Source organism: Macaca mulatta, chromosome 6 (assembly GCF_049350105.2).
Source record: "Macaca mulatta isolate MMU2019108-1 chromosome 6, T2T-MMU8v2.0, whole genome shotgun sequence".
Classification (NCBI taxonomy): domain Eukaryota; kingdom Metazoa; phylum Chordata; class Mammalia; order Primates; family Cercopithecidae; genus Macaca; species Macaca mulatta.
Window position 1 is genome coordinate 129,713,558 of NC_133411.1, and position 22,550 is coordinate 129,736,107.

General features: G+C 35.4%; 1 protein-coding gene across 3 annotated transcripts in view; it reads left to right on the top strand.

Annotated features, from left to right (window-relative positions):
• Window positions 1-22,550, top strand: part of PRR16 (proline rich 16) — a 312,506-nt gene that overhangs the window by 193,906 nt on the left and 96,050 nt on the right. For 2 of the 3 annotated variants that reach the window (XM_015140636.3, XM_015140635.3), the window contains one exon: window positions 19,813-21,190. In XM_015140636.3, the coding sequence (XP_014996122.2) occupies window positions 19,813-20,568 (756 nt within the window). In that variant the 3' untranslated portion in view covers window positions 20,569-21,190. Of the gene's footprint in view, window positions 1-19,812; window positions 21,191-22,550 lie in introns of those variants that run through there. The other variant, XR_001445490.3, reaches the window with a different exon arrangement.

The following is a 22,550-nucleotide window of genomic DNA, read 5'->3' on the forward strand; positions in this document are numbered from 1 at the left end:
CATCTTTTGGGAAGGTGCATTTTGAGCTTCATATCTTTCTTGGGTACTTGAGGTTTGAAACTGTTATGTCTGTTGTCTTTATACTTCACAGCAACCAGATATGACATTCTTGGGTCACACTTTCTTTCCTCAGAACTTTGTACCCATTGCTATTCCATCTCCTGTCTTTTGATGTTGCTCTGGGAAAGTCTGAGACCAGCCTGACTTTTCTCTCTTGTGCTTGAATGGCTCCTTTTGCTTGGTTCCACTGAAGTGCTGGATAATTTCTTAGTGGCAATTGTTTGCCAACAGATTTTATTGGAACACATTGTACAATTTAAATGGCCAAAGTCAGTAGCTTATTCCTTTCAGAGAAATTAGCCTCTTGAATACTCTTTTTTTTTTTCTGTTCTATAATAATGGAGTCAATATGGAAATAATCCTAAAAGTAACATTCCTTATGATGTATATCAACTTTATATTTCCTCCATACCTATTCTTTCCTTTTCAGTTTCCTTTCTAATTTATTTAAATTTAATACAGAGAGATCTTTGCCTTGGCTACTGTCCTTCAGAACACTCTACTCTGTCCTCCTCCAGCTGCTATATGGGCCAAGCATCTCTGTCCACCTAAAGTCTGTATTTCCCAAATCTGTATTTCCCCTCTAGATCACACTACAGTACCCAAGACCCTGGAATTCCCCTACCGTTGTTTTAAAACACATTTCAACGACTCATGGTAGCTCCTTGTCGTGAATTTTCTGTCTGAGGGCAGACCAAACCAATAGTATGTTTATCCTGAGACCTAAGAAATTGTTCAACAATTTGACTATTTGCAGGCACTATGGAAAGAGCTTGGAAATGTGGGCTGGGGTATCCACATATGTACATATGAGGCTCCTCATGTTATAGGCACAGCTGGGGTGGAAAATGGAGTGTAATGGGCTATGGTCAGGCCTTGGCAGCTAGGGTTGGTTCTTCACTGCTACATACTGACATGGAATGCTGAGTTATCCATAAATTCTGTCTTAAAAATTTGACCTTTCAGATCTTTTATTAAGGTGTATTTTTGAAGGTAGCAGGATAGAATATGTCAACATTTTCAATAGTTTATTACCTTGAAATGACCTTTATATAATATTTGGATATATTGTATTTTACTCTTACCATAGGCTTTGGAAATGTTAGGAGCAGGCCTACGTGAGAAATCTCTGATTTTTTTTCCCTTCTGTGGTCACAGTGTTTACGTCAATAATCCAGTTGCAATCATGTCTATTCTCCATCTTACTTCATGCATGTTATTACTTTGTCAGTAGTGCTATTCTGGAACTCAGTTTTTTCCTTTGACTCTTCAATTCCTCTTCTATTTTATTCCCTTTTAATAAGTATATATCTTATGTATTTTTGTAGCACAAAACACTCAGGGAAGTTTTTCTTCTCTTCCAAACAGCTTTTCATCTGCATTTTGCACTATGTATTTCTTTCTTTCTTTTTCTACCCTTCCACACACCTTGTCACAATAGTGTTTACAGAGTCACCTTGCCAGTTCTTTTCATCTTCTATGTTTAATTTTAAAAGATCTGAAAAAGACCTGAAAAGTGTGCTAACTTTTAATTTTAAAAGCTCTGAAAAAGACCTGAAAAGTGTGCTAACTTTTCCTTAACATGTTTCTCTCGTGTCTAAGACTGATGATCCTCCTAGGCAAGGCCGAGCACGAAGGTGAGCTTATTTCATTCCAGACACAGTCCTATAGCTTGAAGGCCTGAGGGTCTTAGAATAAGACCTTATTCTTTACTTAGAATAAGTACAAATGATTATTCCATCATCTTCTTTCTAAACTTTTCACTATTACCTCACTTTTTATAAGTAAAAATCATGCATATTTGCTGTTGAAAAGGTTAAAAAAGTTTAACAGGGTACAAAAAGTAAAAATAAAAAAAAATTAGAAGTCATTTTATTTCCACTTTCCTTCAATGCACACTGTCTACTTTAATTATTTGTTCTTACTGCCCAGAAACTTCCTTTGTTATTACTTCCTAGAGATTCCATTCTTCATCATGCCGTCTTAAGTAGATTTTGTACTTTAGCTCATGCTAAAATACTTGAAGTTAAGGAAAATGAGCTTAGAAACAACTTTTCTCCTATCTAAGAAGCTCTTGCCTCTCTGAGGTACACATTCGTATCACTGTAGAGCATGTATATTTTTGGGGATTGAATTGTTACTTTGTTGCTTTGCACAGTTGAGTCTAAGCTACCTCTCAACATCTTGGTACACTTTGCTAAGCAATAAAACAATTTGTAATAGAAAGTTCCTCAGTGACATGTTATGACGCTCTGGTGGGTCACAACCCATTTTTGAAGTGGACTAAAGGTAACTATTGTTTACTAATAATAAATATTGAAGTTGTGGAATTAATTTACTTTAAAAATTAACTATATTCATTAGTATGCTGATTAAAACAGTGAGTGTGTAAAGAACTGGACAAATCTAGCCGGGTGCGGTGGCTCATGTCTGTAATCTCAGTAGTTTGGAGGCCGAGGCGGGCATATCGCCTGAGGTCATGAGTTTGAGACCAGCCTTACCAACATGATGAAACCTTATCTCTACTAAAAATACAAAAATTATCTGGACGTGGTGGCAGATGCCTGTAATCTCAGCTACTCAGAAGGCCGAGTCAGGAGAATCACTTGAAGCTGGGAGGTGGAGGTTGCTATGAGCTGAGATCGCACCATTGCACTCCAGCCTGAGAGACAGAATGAGATTCGGTCAAAAAAAAAAAAAAAAACTGGACAAATCCTTATCTGTCTTAAGGTACTCATGCTGCAATCCTGGGAAGCATGGCCATATGAGCAGATCTTGTTAGATGTGATGAGGCAATGAAAGGTTGAGAAAAAATGTTTTAAGAGAATAAAGTGACCCTCTGCGAAGGGCATGCCCTATGAGAATTTATTGTTTAGGAAAGACGAATGTAGATATTTTACTTTTGAGGAAGATTTATCCAAGTGTTTTTTTCTAACATGCCATAAGAGAATAACTCTGTGATGGCTGCATGTAATGACACTAAGTCTTTTAAGCAAACGGCCTCAAAATGTTGACGTGTGTGTGAGCTCATTAACTCCTCCAAGCAGATTTGGCACAGCTTGCACAATGAGTTTTTAAAATTATTTTTATTATTACACCAGTGTTTGAAAATCTGTAAATTTCACATAAAAATTATTTTAGCTTCTCTGAAAACCTTTTGAAAAGGGCAATATGAGGCCCCCACACCCTCCCCTCTTTATCATAGCTCCCTGCTTGATGGCGGTGTATTCGTACACCTCCCCCTTTTAATTTGCCAACTCTACAATTTGAAAATGGCTTATCATTTTTTAAATAATTCCTTATATAGCTCTTATGTGAATATGAATGATTAGCATTAGCCTTCTGGAAAAATGTGTTATTAGTCTAGGTTGATATTACAAATTACTCAGAATAGTTAGACATTATCCTCTAGTTTTTGATTTCTACATGTGAAAATCATGTGTCCTTCAGCCCATATGTCTAATCCTCCACATACTAAATTTGAAATTTTAAAACATGTTGTCAAACTTACAATTTTAAATTACCCAGCATATTTTAAGAGATGTTTTTTAAGTAATGATATTAATTTAAATGCCACAATTGTTTCACCTTTTGTTTTAAATTAGAACTCAGTAAAAGAAAAAGTCTTGTTTTGAAAGAAAAAAGTGTTTCTAGGTTTTACGTTCACAGTGTAACAAATATGCTAATTTATTTTTTAAAGTAATAATTCATAGAGAATTTAATGAAGTACAATAGAAATATACAGTTTTGAACACTAGGGGGCTTTGATTTTTTTTTTTTTTAAACAAATGAGAGTATATTTATGAAGATAAACAATGGATTTATATGACTACCAAAGGTTTTAGGGTGTAATTATAATTTTTTTTTTTTTTTTTTTTTTGAGACGGAGTCTCGCTCTGTCGCCCAGGCTGGAGTGCAGTGGCTGGATCTCAGCTCACTGCAAGCTCCGCCTCCCGGGTTTACGCCATTCTCCTGCCTCAGCCTCCTGAGTAGCTGGGACTACAGGCGTCCGCCACCTCGCCTGGCTAGTTTTTTGTATTTTTAGTAGAGACGGGGTTTCACCATGTTAGCCAGGATGGTCTCAATCTCCTGACCTTGTGATCCGCCCGTCTCGGCCTCCCAAAGTGCTGGGATTACAGGCTTGAGCCACCGCGCCCGGCCAATTATAATGTTTTAAATGTTATAGTACACAAAATAAACAATACTTGTATTCTGACCATAAGCAAAATATGTAATATCTTTGATGCACTGTAGGTAATGAAGGCAATGTTTTATATTTGGACATGTGAAAAGTGATAAATAATACAGATTCACAATGGGATTGGTTTTACAGTTTTCATATGTTCATTGCCTTAACATTTTTAGGAGTTAGAAAAAATATTCTATGTTTTGCCTTTCTCAGTACCACAGATAGAACATGTGTATTTATAGTATCTCCCAACATAGTTTTGTTAAAATTAAACAACATGAATGGCTTTTGCTATGGATACACTAAATTCTCTGTTTTCATAAAGAAAAGAAGTAAATGTTGAAGTCTTTCTGGGATTTGGCAACAGAATGAGAGCTGTAAAATATCAATTTTCAAAATCTCTTGGCAGATTTAAATGACTTATATTTGTTATGTAGACTTTCATTGTTTTCAAATTATATGTAATTTATTTTTATAAAAAATCTCTGGAGCCCCATGACAGTGAAAGCAAATGGTTAGAAAGCCTATTCTACAAGAATTTCAGATTTTAAACCCTCTCTTTCATGTCACATATTCTGGATGATTAAATCAGACAGGAAGATATTGTATTTTAAAATGCAACCCCCTTACTCCATTACGAATGCTGGAACTCCAGCACAGAAAGGAATAGCATAATGCTTGTATACCTTTAGTAAACCAAGGATAATGTCCCCCTGTGCATTCATGCTAAGCACGCTCCCCTCATGTTTGAGCCAAACTTGGTATTTTCAAGTTGTGGAGAATATGCCAAAGATGGGCTTTAGAGATTTTCAGATGTTTTCACGAACGCAAATATAATATGATGTAATCTCACAATTTGTATCATTTTCCGTAATTTCCGTAGGTTTGCTTGTGACAAGAATAATCCTTTTTTATGACTTGCTTTTTGGCACTTTTCTGATTACCTTCAGGTAAAACCCCACCCATTAGCATGGTGTTGAAGACCCTTAGGCATTCTCAAACCTCTTTACCTGCATCTTTTTCCCTTTCTGTCTTTACACATTTCCTCCTTTTTCTAGCTTGCCCATTTATTTACTAAAATCCTAAAATATGCACATATACACACACACCATACCCCTTACGCTGTACTACATTGGATGGTTTTATACTCCTAGAACTCTTGTTTTATTTTTCAAATATTCCTTTTACTGTGCATTTTATTGTGCTTTATGTGCTCCCTACTTTTTTCTACCTCTTCTCTCAAAGATCAGATATCAGAGTTTCTTTTTTACTTTCTTTTAAAAAAATTGCAAAGTACAGAGCTAACGCTAGAAAAATCCAATTTTATCATCTCAAACTAGTGAGAGTCCAAATCATCAATACATCCAACCATCTTACCTTTACATGCAGTAGTGTTATCAGTATCAACATTTCTAGTAATATTACTTTGAATACATGATAAATGCTATTATTTCTACAGTGGAAATATCTGCTTGAGATATCAAGGAGAGGATAGAGTTTTCTGATCTTTTTAACAAGTAATTTAATACTGTGAATAGATACTAAGATAATTTAAGCAAATAAAGTATAATTTACTAAAATGTGCCTTCCTTTGCATTGTATGCTAAGCATTCTGCTCAGTATCTGAGATGTAAAAAGTAAAAACATGTCAAAATATCATTTTAATGTAAATGTAAATATTTATTTAAAAATATTGATGAGTAATACTATATATTTCAAAATTGTTTTAATGTAGCATGTGAATACCATCTCTCTATGAAAGTGCCATACATTTTAAATTTATGTGTCTGTGTGTGTGTGTATATATATATACGAAAAACAAGTTATAATTCTCATGAACATAGACTATTTATCACCCAAATTTATTACTTCAAAAGTTTATAATCAACCACAAAATGTAAACAATAAGAATCTAATATAAAAACATTTTGTTGTAAGACTTTTCCTTTGATTATTGTATGTTTATTGTTCATTCATTCAACATATATTCTTATTCTAGACATAAATGCACAGAATTTCCTGCCCTCTGGGAGGTTACAGTCTTGCCAAGGAGACAAACCTTAAGGGGCTAATTACACAATGAATCACTGGATCACCATGTGGTACATGGTGTGAAACACAGGAACAGGAGATCTAGGGCTGCATAACAGGACTTGAAGGCAATCGGGAAGAGTGCCTTGAGGAGATACAGGGGCTTTCTTGAAGGGCAGGTGAGGGGTGTGTGTGTGTGTGTGTGTGTGTGTGTGTGTGTGTGTGTGTGTGTGTTGTGGGAGGAAACAGTGAAACGAACTAGTCCTAAGTAGAGAATGCCTTATACAAGAACCCACAGGCAGGAACTTAGCATCTTCTAAGCATTAAGAGAAGTGAAAAGAGTGTGGAGTGAGGATGGGTGACACAGGAGCATCCTGGTATGGATGGTAGGACCTGGTTCCTGGGAGTATTGTAGCCTTGTTAAGTATTTCCTGTTTATCTTAAGAGCAATCACAAATTAATTAAGGGCTTTTAATAATTTATATTGTGTGTGTGTGTGTCTGTGTGTGTGTGTGTGTGTGTATGTGTGTGAAATAGATACATATTTAAAGAAAGTCTTCTCTAACTGCAAGGCAGAGAATGGATTGAATAGAAGAAAGAGTGGATTGGATACAGCAGAGTCTTACTCTTACTACCTTACTGTGATGCTTGCGGAATATTTTTTATTGAACTAGTTTAACATCTATAGGGAAAATTAAAAGAGACAACTTGAGGATTTGTTTAATTCATACTTCACAAATACAAAAGAGATTACAGATATTGAAAGCTATAAGCTTGTGTTAAAGTTTACAGTTCCATTATCTTGAGTTACAGTCTCTTTCTGAACATGATTAACATAATGGAATCATTTTGAAGTGTATACACACAAAATGCAAGTAGTCGCAGCTTTTACATCTATTAGGTTACTAAAGCAATTGTGATGAAGGATGTTTCCTTTGCCACACTTTACAGGAAGCCTCAGAGAGCCATGCTGTCTGTTAAAATCACAAGGTAGCTGATGAAAACAGGAAATAAAGTTAGCAGTGATATTTCAGCCATTATAATCTGTGAGTAATGTTTGTTACAAATGAAAGAAAAGCAAAAACCTCATTTATAAAACTTATATACAAGTAAACGTGAGAATTACATGTAGGGACTATAACATGTAATACATTTAACTATATGGAACTATGTGATGCTTTAATATCACTTTCTCCCTTAGTATGTTTCTTTTTCCTAAATAGGATTTCGGCATGTGACAATTAGAATTTAGAAGTGGTGTATGATGATTTGGGTCATTTCTACTTATTTCAAGTGCAGTTCACAAATGCGTATGGTTGTATGACAAAATGAATTAAATGAAACCAGGTACTTTGGCGTTATATTATGGGTCTTTAGAAAGCACGTAAACATCTTGTTTTACAAATTATAGAGTTAAAATTTTTACATCATTTAGTGTTCCAATTAACATAAACCCCTGAATCTTGTGTAATTTTTCAAGGCTACAAGGGTCTGTTAACATTTTTACACAAATCTTATCTAGAGTGGAATTTTATATTTAGATATGGGCTGTATATATACTACCTATGCTATGGCTATAAAATAATTAGACTTAAAACATGCACTTACCAGGCCAGGCACAATGGCTCATGCCGGTAATCCCCCAGCACTTTGGGAGGCTGAGGTAGGTGGATTGCTTGAGCTCAGGTGTTTGAGACTAGCCTGTGCAACATAGCAAAACTCCATATCTAAAAAAAGAAAAAATTTGCCAGGCATGGTGGCACATGCCTGTAATCCCAACTACTCAGGAGGTTGAGGCAGGAGAATCGCTTGAACCTGGGAGGCAGTGGCTCCAATAAGACAAGATTGCACCACTGCACTCCAGCTTGGGCGACAGAGTGAGACCATTTCTCAAAGAAAAAAAAAAAAAACCTACTAAAACATGTGCATTCATCTACAGTCTATGTACAAATACTTCCTACAGTTTTTAATCAGTCCTGTAAATACACATCTTTGGGGAATTGAGCTTTAAAGTTTCAACAAGTATCTGAAGTCTTACATGGCAACACTACAGGGCCTCCTGCAACCTCTTAACTGTTTTTTTTGGCCATGTGTGGTATTGATATGCCATCTACCTACTTTATTTTTACCAATATAGAAAAAATTGTCCTTCATACCTGCATGTCACTGTATATGCTGCTGCCTCTGGCAAAAAAAAAAAAAAAAAAAAAAAAAAAAGGCTGGGTTAAATGTAATGTTTCTTGGATCCTATGCATCTCATCTTTCTTGGATTCCATTTTTATTGTGCCAGAATATCTCCTTAATTAACTTTTAAAGAATGGATGTGAAGGAAGGAAGTGTCTTTGTCCTTAATATCTAAAAATATTTTAATTTACTTTTACAAAACATTATTAATTCAGCCAGGAATTAAAACTGGGGTTGAAATAATTTGTCCTGGAACTTTCGAAGTTACTGGTAAAATGTCTTTGACTGTCTGTTCCTCCTTAATAAACTGTATTGATCATGTGATTTGTATTTTTTCTCAGTGTCTTGAAATTGACTTTTCTTTATTTTTCATTCATTCTCATCAGCATTCAATTGGTCCTTTACATTTGAAGCTCCATTTCTGTTGTCAACCATGAAATCTTTATTCTTCCATTATTTATTTTATTATTACCATCTCACATTTTCTCTTTTTCTGTTTCTGGAACTTCTTAATCAGTTATTGAAGCTCCAATATTGATCTTTTTGCTCTATGTCTTTTAACTTTTTTCTTGTAGTTTTAAAATACATATTTACTTTATATTTGATATTTCTAAGATTTTATTTTTATCTTTCAGCCTATTAATATTTTTTAAATTTAGCATTTGTTTTATATTCCAATTTTTTATTTTATGATTTCTTATTTTTTACATATGTTATTTTATAACTGCAGTACATTTTCAAGCATCTCTAAATAGATTAATTAGATTTACTACAAAGTTCTATTTAGTTCACTAATAATGGCAGCTTCATCTTCAACATTGATCAATTCATTCATTTTGATCCTTCTGTTTTGTGTTGTTGCTTATCTCAAAAATCTCATGAAACTTAGTCATATGTTCTTAAAATATAGATGTTTTAGAATCTTCCCATACATGGAGCAAGAGCAAATGGCTGGATGTTGTGACTCTATCTTCATGACTTTCCCAATGGAAAAAATGAAGAGCTTTATTCAGAGCTGCTGTTAACCATACTCAGAGCATTCTTATCCACAGACATTGTTCCATATTTTTATAGCAAGGATTTCAGTTTTTTTCTTAAGGTTATTAGCTGTTACTATGTTGCCAGTCGTGTTGAATGTGAAAGAGTATGGGGCCATTAGACACAATGTGTTCTTGTGAAATACAGTGATTCAACAATGCCCCACTCTAACTTTTGTATTACTTATCACTTCCACTTTTTCTATATTCCACTTTAAAATTTGAAATTCTTCTGGGACATCATCAGTGCTTTTTCCACCTTTTTAATTAATTCACCTATATATTTATAAAAATCTCTGGTTAGATTTCACTTTTCTCTCAAAGTTTTCTGAGTTTATTACTATACTTCTTTACTCTCATTTAAAGATGATCTGAGGAGGAAGACATGAAGTACATATGGTTAGTCTCATTTAAACTAGAAACTTATTTTTTTATCCTCAATATCTTACATATTACCAGATGAATAGTACTTGCACAATAAATATTAATTGAATCCAATTGAACACAGAAAAATAAGACAAATCGCATTATAGTTTTACTTGCTTTTGACAAAAAATATTAGGTAGTAAATACTTAATTTATCAGGCTCAACTATGAATAATGATTGTTGTCTATTTTAAAATCTAGTTTATTTCCAGAGAACAGGATGTAAGTTGCCACTTATATGCATATTACAAAAGGAAACAACACAACACCTCCCAAAAATGCACCTTACTCTGTTTCCAGAAAAACTTGCAAAAAAAATTAGTAAACATTTTTAAGTATATATCCTCCATATTTACCTTCTGACAGTATGATTAGACGTGTACCTTTGTGTGGGTGTGTATATTTATTGTCACAGTGTGTTTGTTTTAGTATCTCTTTCAGAGAAAGCTTGTTGCTTTGGAATATCCTTTGTTCTTTATTTTGTAGAAGAACCATATCCCAGATAAAAGTCTACATTCCCCGTATCCGTGTATCAGGATGACTTTATTTTGACTGGTGAGATGTCAGCAAATAAAATGTATTGCTTCTAAAACATCTCCTTAAAAAAGAGTAGTTATGACTTCCCCACCCTCTTTCATTCTACCTCTTGAAATGTATATGTGAAGGCAGGGCCCCAGTCCTCAATTTGGACATGAAAATGGAGCCCACCCCCTTGGTATAGCAGAGCAGAAAGTTACACAGACCTTGGGTCTCTGACAACATCAAGACCGTCTAACTTACTCTGGATTTTTCAAATATATCAAGGAAAAGAAAAGAGTTAAATAATACAGTTATGGTGCTTGAGATGTTTCAGACTGCAAAGAGAGGCATGCTTAGTTGCTTTAGGTGATAAGAACTTAGGAACAATGTGGAACTATGTCAGGAGCCGATTGGCCTCATCTGTAAGAAACAATAATATTGTTAATGAAATATAATTCCTCTAGAAATCCAAAGACAGGCCTAGGAACCCAATGCAGTTCTAGTCTTCCCTTTGGAAACAAGCATTTAGTGAAGATCTCCTGAGCGACTTTTTCATACTGGACATTGGACATTTTCAGAAGTCAGAAGAGGCCCGAGTCACTCCTAATTTTAAAGTTTTTATAGATTATTCTACATAAATAAATACAAAGAGAAGTTAACCAAATTGTGAGACAATTTAAATGTTTCCATTTATGACATTGTTTCTAACGCAAGTAGAATTCAGTGTAATTTTACCTTTCAGAAGATAACCACAGGGTTTATTCACACATATGAATTAGTATACAGTGTATCAGAAATACTGTGCTCTAGCAGCAGAACACAGAGTTGTAGGCTGTATAATGAAGTGCTTGTTTTCATCCTGTCAGTAGATCATTAGGATAGGTGGGTAGAGGTTTTTCACATTTTATATGAAGTGCGTGTGCGGTGGCTATGAACTCAGGGCAAAGTGGCCTTCCTGTGCTGTGTCCTTGCTGGAATATCCTCACTGTTGACTGCACCACTTCCTGCCTCGCCTCTGTTAGGCTTATATGAGGGCTCTTCCAGAGGAGGATATGCCAGTTGCTCTCCTATATACTATATATTATGCCTGTGTTGGACACAGTTCTTTTACCCACCAGCTTTTGGACTCAGCTACTGAGAAAGATCAAACAGTTATGGGAAGGTAGTGTTTTTACCTGTCTCCTTCTTTTGTTAGAAATTCCTATAGCTCCCATTAATTTCTCTTTTCAGTTCTTCGCTGATAATGCCACCATATTTAAAATGTCATTGTTTTATAAGTCAACGTTAAAGATTTTACAGGAATCTATAAATGTTCTTGGAAAGGTTTCAGTCAGGGTTAAGTTCCTTATTTCTCTCCATTAAGTTTGTTATTGAAAATTGTTGTGGTTGAGAATTGTTGACAAGGAGGAGCTAAAGATTCACTCAAATTGAAAGAGGTTTACATTTTGTTTTGTTCTTAAGGCAACTGAATTATATTTTTTTTATTAAACAATATAAGTAAGATTTAGGTTCTAAATGCACTTAGTGCTATATGGAAATTTATTTGAAGAAAAATATATACTTAAACTCTTTTAGTTGTTTTGGAGTTGGACTCAACTGCTTTTTGTGTCAAGCTTTGGAGCAAAGCTTTACGAGTTAGGCAAAATAGGAAGAGAACTCACCAAGTCTCACCAATTCTGTATTTTTCTCTGTCTAATCAATTTTATATGTCTTTCTGGGCCATCTGGAATTGGAAGGATTAAAGATGGTGAAAATCAGACCCAACCATGGAAAGCTGGGGTAGCATGGAAATATTGGCAGTAAATTACTTTTTTCATAGTGTCTATATTTATTCAGTTCCTTCACTAGACAAATTCTTAGTGAATTCTTACTATGTGCAGTCACTGTGCTCTCTGCCAGGGATAAAAGATGGAAACACATGCTTATATGTTCTGGGGGAATACACATAAATAGACAGTCCTAATACATTAAGGCAATTGTAGTATTAAAAGGACAAAACACAGTGGGAGCATAGGAAAAGGAGCTACTAATAGTTTTCTTATCTTGCTACTTTGCTGAATTGGTTTACCAATTCTAATAGTGTTTTGGTGGAGTCTCTACTCTTTTCTAAATATAAGATCACATCATCCACAAAGAAAGTTAATTTAACTTCTTATTTTCCAATTTGGATTCCCTTTATTTCTTTCTCTTATCTAATTGCTCTAGCTAGGACATCTGAATTCCACTCTAATGACACCTCTCTGGTGCCATTGCCCTTATTCATTGTAGTTTACGATTTGTAGAAGTAATATAAACTGAATTTGGATTTCCACAAATAACTTAGATTATATAATTATTTAATTTCTTCTAAATCTGCTTTTCTGTTTCAAAATTAATTAGATATATTTATCCATAGGTGAAAATACTGAGCTCATGTGATTCCTAACTTGTATTTATCACTATTATTAATTATTCCAGTCTACTATAGCTTCCTTTTTATACATGGTTTTAAAAACCTCCTGGGATTTTCAAACACAACTTCTGCCATTTTCCTTGTTTTAAAACTCTCTTTGTTTCACCGTGATTAACCAAGTCCTCCACAGACCCGAATAGCCACAATTATTTGGACAAATGACTCAATTTCAAGTTTGAGATACATTTTTTCTGGATACCTGGTGTTTACGTGTGGATGTTCCCAGATTTGTGATTGATGCCATGCTATCTTCTCACCTCCAATTGTCTGCGAAAAATCTATCCCTTCAGCCCTACTTTCTTTTATTTTGTTTTTTTCTTTAATTTCTATCATGCCTGTGGTTACTATTCCTTTAGGTGCAATTTCATACTTTGAAATACCTTAAGCAAAACAGAGATGTGCAATTATAAGGATATAGTAGATTCCTTTTCTAGGTGATTTATTTACTTCTCACTTGGCTGTAATAAAATCTAATTGGTTAAGTAAATAAAATGCAGCACCCTTTAGTATGTTTTCCACATAGCATCTGTAAGATTTACTTATTTTATTTTTTTCTAAATCTTTTAGCTAATGTTAAATATTTACTATTCAACCTTAAGAGAAAGGGGAAGAAATCCTGCCCTTTGCCACAACATGGATGGACTTGGAAGAAATTAAGCTAAATGAAATAAGCCAGATACAGAAAGAAAAATATTGCATGATCTTACTTATATGTGGAATCTAAAACAACAACAACAAAATCAGTGGTTACCATGGTCTGAGTTGGGGGTCAGGGAATGGGGAAATGTAGGTCAAAGGATACGAAATAGCAAATATGTAGGATGAACACATTGAAAGATTTAATGTACAATATGAGGGCTATAGTTAACAATATTGTATTGTATTTAGGATTTTTGCTAAATGAGTAGATTATAGCTCTCTTGTTGGGGAGAAATGGGTAACTATGTGAGATGATGGAGATGCTCATTCATTCCACTGTAGAAACTACTTCACTGTATATGCATTTAATGTGTACCTTAAATACCCACCATAAAATTTATTTAACAAATGTTAACATTTTCTCAGAATGACTTTATATCCTTTTAAAAGCAATAAAATATTGATATTATGTAGCTGATGGCTTCCCTCATTTGTTGCTGTTTCTCCTTCTCTGAATTTGATGTGTATTCTCTATTTCTATGTATTGACTAAACTACCTGTGCTTCTGTGCCTAAACAAGACATATCTACTGAATATATCTTTCTATTATTTCTTAAAATATTCAACATTAGGTTTTCGAGATTTATCCCCGCTGATACATATAGCACTAGTTAATTCATTTTAACTGCTTTATATTTGCTAACACAATCACTTTTTAATAGATATTTAGGTTGTTTCAAATTTCTTGCTATAACAAAAAATGATAAACCTACAGGGAATATCCTTGTGTATTTTCAACCCCGTGAACATCTATCGGACTTTCCCTGGCATAGTCAAGGTTCTGTTCCTAGTAGAATTGCCACAAAGTGTGTACCTTATTCAATGTATAAGATATTCTTTAAAAGTTGTCTGAACTGACTGAATTTACATTTGCACTGACAATGTATAAGTTCCAATTATACACATCATCACCAACAACTGGCATTATCAGGTTGTTTCATTTTTACCAAATCATTGAGTTTGAAATGTTATGTTGTTTTTTTCAAGTTTGCATGACCTCAATTACTAGTAAAACTGAGTGTTTGGAAATTTGTATTCACTTGATGTGAATTGCTACTTCACAATCTTTTTTCCACTCATATATGTGTGTACACATGAACATGAACTCTAAATTATATTTTATTTATTAATTATTCACCTGAGTTGGTATCGATACTATACTGTTGCTTTGCTTAAGAAAGATTTGGACTAAGTTTTGTGCTTGGAATTAATATGGCTGCATCAGGTTGCATTTGGATATTTGCCTGATATATCTTATTTCTATAACTTTATATTGTCTTTCTATGTCTCTTTTTGACAGCAATCACTACTTTTATCCATTAATCTATTTACACTCTTGTGATTACAAATATATTGGCATCACTTATTCTAAATGATAAGAAATCTTAAATTTTATCACAACAAAAAGCATCGAAATTTACGATGCTTTTTGTTGTGATAAAATTTAAGATTTCTTATTTTCTGCCTTTTTAGATTTATTGAATTTCCTTTATTCACTTTTTATTTCTTATTTATTTTGGAAGTGATAATTTTCTACCTGTTATTTCAATAGTTTCTCTAAAATTTGCACCTGTAGTTTTGACTGAATAAAGTTAATCAGTATCAGATAGATAATAATTTTTCTCACACACACAACAAAGACAATGACCTTAAATAGTTTAATTCTGATTGTCTGATTGAAAAAGAACAATCAGACATGTTCTTTTTCCTAGTATTTTAGCTTCACATTTTTCTTACCCCATCCCAAATTAGTCATTAATATATTATGTTTTGTAATCAATGCATAACTTGACTGACTTGTTTACCAATGCCTTTGTTTATCTATGCTTCTTGCATTCCAGTTCTTCCTTCTGATTATTTACCTTTCACTGAATTTTCGTTTATCAATACTTTCAATACTGAGCTATAAGAGCAATACTCTCTCAGTCTTTGTTGTCTAAAAATGTCTATTTCTCTCACTTCTGTATCAGTTAAACTATATTAACATTCCCAATTATTTTTCACTATGAACCTGTTTCTAAATTATCTTGGGACCACTGTTACTTGTGTGAAAATCTGTCAGCCTAATTTTTGTTATTCTATAAATATTTGGTGTTCCCTTTTTTGTTGTTGTAAAACTTTTATCATTGTTTTTCAGTGTTTTCTAGTTTCACTATGGTATGTCTGGGTGAGAGTTTGTTTATATTTTCTTCTTTGAAACTCTGTGTACTTTAACTAGAGGACACTTCAGTTCTGAAAGTACTAATTCATGGTCTGTTTGAATACTCCCCTCACTTCTGCAACTCTTTAAAAGAAAAATATGTGGTACTTTATCACATCATCTCAAAGGCTCTCACAGGATAGCTGCTACCTAACTCTCCAACCTCATCTCTCACAGTACCCTTGAGCCAAAACAGTCTTTAAATCACTCACACTCAGGTGATCTCTTCTGTCAGAGGGCCTTTATCAGGCTCTTTCCTGACAGACTGCTTGAACCACTCTTCTGCCAGTAAGCTCCAACTCATCCTTACAGAATGCTTCACTCACCTTTCTGATGGGGCCTTCCTCTTCCCTTATAACATCTTATATTCTTCAGAGTACCTGAGCTAGTTGCACTTTTACAGTTACTTGTTTGTGGATCTAGTCAAAGTCAGGCCCTTTCACTGGATTCCCTGCTCCATGAAAGCAGCGTTTTGTTTGTTTTTTATTCTCTTGGAATTTTATAGGCACTCGGGACATAACAACGTAGAGACTGAAACCAGGTAGGAAGCGTAAAACAAGCAGGAACGGAGGTGGCATTTATTCATCCTGAAAATCAGCTTCACTTCCCTCATAAAAGACATGTTTTCTCTCCTTTGCTGCAGAATTTACTACGATAAAATGTGTGGGGTAGATAACCTCCAGGTGAAAGAGGACAGGGTCCCAGGAGCCAAGACTGTCTCTCTACCTCCCACATTCTTTAGACAGCCTTTCACTTTAGTTTCTAGACAGAGCTGGTGAATATGCAGCCAACTCGGTGCTCATTTATGGATGAATTCTTTTCTTCCCATTTTCTTCTAGAATAACGGAGCAAGTTTTGAAGTAACAACCACTTCCAAAAATCAAATCGGAAAGAGAATGCTTTTTGCTCACACTTAAACTCAAGAAATAACCCTCGGAGCATTTACTTAACAAATCCTTGCTGAGCCCCTAATTAATACCGCTTGTTATGTTAGGCCTTTAGAATGCAACAGGAAAAATTTTAAGGATGTGTCAGAGTTAACCAGACTAAGAGAAGAAGGAAGAGCATTTCAGGAAGAAATAATGTTTTGTGCAAACATTCTGTGGCAGGAAGCAGACAGACAATTTTGAGGGCCTAAAGAAGACCAGAGAGACTTGGAGCAGAAATACAGAGTTGAGGATTGAGAGTTATTTAGGAGCATGAGACAGTGACTGGAACCGACTCATACTAGCTAAAAAGCCAATCATATTTTTTAAAATTTTGTGAGCTGGTTGGTTGGTAAACATAACAGTTATTAAAAGTGAAACTGGGCCGAAGCGAGTGGATCATGAGATATGCGTTCGAGACCAGCCTGGCCAACATACTGAAACCCCGTCTCTTTTTGTATTTTGTAAAAATACAAAAAAAATAGCTGGGTGTGGTGGCAGACATCTATAATTCCAGCTACTTGGGAGGCTGAGGCGGGAGTATTGCTTGAACCCAAGAGATGGAGGTTGCAGTGAACTGAGATCGCATCACTGCACTCCAGCCTGGACGACAGTGTGATACTCTGTCTCAAAAAAAAAAAAGTGAAACTGTGTAAACTTGTAATTAAACTAATTACATTAAAACCAAAGGTTTTCTCATTGTTCCCTGTTATTTTAAATTATTTTACTGCAGTTCACTATTGTTTGTGCTCCTGAGTTTATTTATATATAGTATACTTTTTACTTGTGTGCTACTGTACATTTATTCCCAACCTCAGACTCAGTAATGTCGCATTACTAACCTGAAATCAACCACAGTGGGATTTTACACAAAACCTTTCGAATGAAGACTTCCTTACACTGCCAAGAGCCAGGTGATAAACACCAGTATTCCACCTGGTGCAGAACCCTGAAGTCTGTCTTAAGAGTTGATCTTTATCACAGGAGAAATGAGCAGACATATAAAGGATTTAAATGGGGAGTTAACGAAAGCACATTTCTGCTTCGAAAAAAAAAAAGAAAAGAAAAAGAAAAAGTCATTGAGACTACTGAAATGAAAAAGGAAGTAAAGTGGCTTTAGATAGTCCATATGGCAAATCATAGAGGCTCAGAGTAGGATGACAGAAGTGAAAATGGAGGAAAGTGAATGGATTTAAGATTCATTATTTAGGAGCTAAAATGGAAGGACTTGTTCTCCGGACCAGAAGGCGAGTGAAAGGATGGTATCCAATATAGTTTCTGGATTTCTGATTATTCAGATGTGAGGTTTGTACTGTCATTTGCTAAAATAGAAAATACTAGAAGAAATTTGTGGAATTTATTATATTTGTTGAATGTTTTGAAACTGCTGAGTTTGCAGGCCTTTGAGATATCCAAAGACTGAACCCTGGTGGCATTTACCTGCCTGCTGGAATCAATCACTTAAGAGTCTCGTTGGGAAGAAGTAAAGTCTATATCCTGTCCAACATCTAGATGCTTTTGGTGTTTTCATTTTGAGCCCAATCCTGCCACCATGTGACAAAGAGCCAACTTCACAGTTGATTAAACTTAGACCTAAGTAAAAGAGGAGGGAGCAATCTCCATATGGAATAAATGGGATGGAAATGTGTGAAATGAAGGAACTGTCTCCTTACATAAACTATTTTTAAAACAGCCCGTTAACTTTTCCATTCTTATATATGTATAACAGTGCATATATGGTGGCTATGAGAATAGCCTCCAAGACCTCTGAATGCAGAGTGTAAATGACTGAGGACCCTGATGTTGTACTCTAAAAGCCAGCATTTCAGCAGTGACCACACTGCTGCTCCCAGCCAATGACTGAACAGGGCAGAGACACTAAGGTAGCCCTGTTATGGGAGATGTCAGACTCCCCAATATCCTTGCCAAACTCTCCTTAGAACTGCATTGTCTAAGATACTTCCATTCAATGTTCCTGTCTTCACAACCTTTCTCCTTAACATGGGTGATGACCTGTCTTATGCTCTGATGCCTCTGCCAGCCTTATCTGAGTCCCTGGCCCCTCTGCCTGGTGCCTGTAGTAGCCCTTGACTGATGTGACTTCATGTCATTCCCCCAGTGATAGTAAACGTCTGCTTTTTATTAGTTTAGCGTCCTGGGCCCAAATAATTTTCTTTCCCTTTCTGCAAGGTGAGACAGCTTTTGCTTCTACCCTCTCTCAGAAGCAAAAGATCGTTGCCTGTATCTTACAGGTTGGAGGGTTTCTTGCTAACACACCAGTAAAGGTTCTGCTTTATAAGGAAGAACAGTCTGAGAAGTGGATGGGGTTTTGTGCCTGTGTGCCCAACAGGGCCTCTCTTCCATCTCTTTTCTCCTCTCAGCCTGAGAGGTCTGTGAAAAGGAGGCCATGAGTGAGTACAGATGTTACTGTGTCTGAGACTTCCCAGGATTCTAAATGGTCATAATAGCACATATTCAACCTTTAATTAGTCATCAAAGTTTTAGTTGTTTTCTTTACCCACTCTGATGGTTGCTGCTTTTTTTCCTGTGATTTTCTAAAGGTTGAACAGTTGATGTCTTCTGTATATCCTCAGAGGGCTTGAAACTCTTGACAGTTCAGTTCATTTGGTTGCCTTGTGAGGTCAGGTCTCTGTTGGTCTCAAGAAAAGTTATGATTTTGCAGATGATCTTTTTTTTCTTATTTCAAGATTGGAAGCAATGTTCTCCTACAGCTTTCTACATGTTAAGCAGAAGGGAAGCACTTTCTGATTATTTTAAAACATCAGTTATATTTCTGCATCAGGTTTCGTATTTTATGGGTGGGTATATCAGAGTCAGAAATAGAATGCATATATAAATCATATGTTATGTTCTAGGCATGTGAAATTATGTTATCAAACAGTTGGTCCTCTGTGTGATGGTCACTATTCTGTAAATTTATTGACTGAAAACATCAAGCAACAATGGAATGCTCAGTTCAATATCAGTTAAAGCTTCCATAGCAGATTTCCCCTAGACAAAAAGACATTGTTTCTAGTATACTTTGTTTGGGTCATTCTTCAAAACAATTACCTTGTCCTTTCCACCAGGTGGTTGACCAGATTGACACCCTGACCTCTGACCTACAGCTGGAGGATGAGATGACTGACAGCTCCAAAACGGACACGCTGAATAGTAGCTCAAGTGGCACAACAGCCTCCAGCCTAGAGAAGATCAAAGTGCAGGCTAATGCACCGCTTATTAAACCCCCAGCACACCCATCTGCTATCCTCACGGTCCTGAGAAAGCCAAACCCTCCACCACCCCCTCCACGGTTGACACCTGTGAAGTGTGAAGACCTCAAAAGGGTGGTTCCAACTGCCAATCCCGTAAAGACCAATGGCACCCTTCTACGAAATGGAGGCTTACCAGGTGGACCTAACAAAATTCCAAATGGAGATATCTGCTGCATACCCAGCAGTAACTTGGACAAGGCTCCAGTTCAGCCTCTGATGCATAGACCTGAAAAAGACAGATGTCCCCAGGCAGGGCCTCGAGAACGAGTTCGGTTCAATGAAAAAGTACAGTACCATGGCTATTGTCCTGACTGTGATACCCGGTATAACATAAAAAACAGGGAGGTCCACTTACACAACGAACCTGTCCACCCACCAGGAAAGATTCCTCACCAAGGCCCTCCCCTCCCTCCTCCACCCCATCTCCCTCCTTTCCCACTAGAAAATGGGGGAATGGGAATAAGCCACAGTAACAGCTTCCCCCCTGTCAGACCTGCAACTGTGCCTCCTCCCACTGCACCAAAACCACAGAAGACGATCTTGAGGAAATCAACCACTACAACCGTGTGATGTATGCCATTAAAAAAATGTTTTTTTTAATTTTCTATATTATAAACATAAAATAATAAGTAACGAGCACTTTCTACTCAAGCAATAAAAAGCCCAAATATATTAATCCTGCATTCAGCAAAGTGGCATAAAAATCACCTGGTAAGTATGCAGCACATTGCTTATATCCTGGGTATGCATTATTTTAAATGTTGTATCATTAAAAACCTCAGAATGATGAAAAATACGAATGCATTGTTTTTGCAATTGACCTATGACAAACTGTGAACCTGCAGATTTCACCTATTTTGATTTACTATAAGAGCTGGGATTTGATTCATTTTATTTATGCCTAAGTCATCTATGCATTAACATGTCATATTCTTAACTTTGATCTAATGCTTTTTACTAGGAAATTTTAATACTGAAGGACTATTTTATTATTTTTTTCTAAAGATGTTTGTCACTAGTTTTTCATTATTAAATGCTGAGGCCAATACCAAGAAGTTTATTTTCTATATTATACAATTATGAATTACGTGCTCAGCTATATATGTAATAAAATACTTTGGTCTGTGGAAATACTGTTAAATCAATAAACAATAGTAAATAATGACAAAACCAAATGTTCCTCAGAATTAAACTGAAGTAGTGGTTCATTTAATCTCATTTAACATTCCTCAAAATGGGCAGCAAATCTGACAGAGTTTGGAGAAGTTACAGTGAGTGTATATCAGAATTTTCTAAATGCAATATCATATTCCACATCATAAATAGAAATTTACACACTACATATTTTATATTTCCATTTGGTACTTCAAGAGCCTTCTGTCGAACTCTCCCTATGTTGCCAAGCCCTCCTCATACTCAGCATTCTTCCAGGATGGACCCTAAACTATTACATTGAGGCTGTAGGGTGTTTTGCCTCCTGCATTAGCAAACTCTTTGCCTCCGCAAGTGAACCCACATTTACAGGAGAATTATAGGGGGAAATCTGAATGCTTCTGGTATCAGGAGGTGTTCAGCATTGGGCATAAGTTTTTCCCCCTCAGAGTTGAAAGATACCGTGGGCTGTTGCTGTCCTCTAAAAGAAAGAGAAGGAATCTTTCCTTCTAACATCAACTAAAAATCCTCCTCTTCAGTCTTATCTACCAGCTTAAGAAACTTTACCCACGCGTGGGCCAAATTTAACTTCCAATTGCATTCATTTCAATTGATGAGATATTTTGTCCTGGAGCTGGAAATGAGTTTCTCTCCCCTAGAGTTATGATGAGGACAGGTTCCTGAAAACAAAATTGATTCATTTAGTGGTAAGAGTAGAGGGAGTCATCTTTTGTGGAAATGTAGTTATTGCACAACTTGATACAGAATCCGATGGCTTTTATGAATATTTGGCTTTTGCTCTCAAAATTGTAATCTTTGCACAGGGAGGTAGCCTTCAATCATATTTCTTTCTTGCCTTTTTCAAGCTAGATCATGGTAATTTAAATAGTGTTTTTGACAGCTTCCTATTAAAAATGATTATATATTTTAGATGGAATACAAAAAGAAAATAGGCCTTCTCTTTTGAAGGAACAATCAAATGAGTAAAAAACAGAATGTCATGTTAAATATTTACTCAGCATGCATTATGTTTCATAGATGTTGGACATGAAGATAATGAAAGCAAAATAATCAGACATATAATAATCGGAAAGTTACAAAACATAGATCCATAATCAAGAAAGGCCATAATCTAAAATTTGTTATCTATATTATTAAGAAGTTTAATAGATATGAGCCAGGTAAATAAATAATAGACTTATTAAATACCAAAATAATGTGTTCTTAACTTTTCAAAGCATGCATTTAGTCTTGATATAAATAAAGCCAGGGTTTTATCATATTTCTAGGGTTAAATAATTACTTCGTTTCACATGTCTATCAAGAGCTAGACCGTTCAATATTATACACAGTTGTAGAAAACATGCAGTTTTCTTTCTTCAATTCATCTTTCGTCTTCC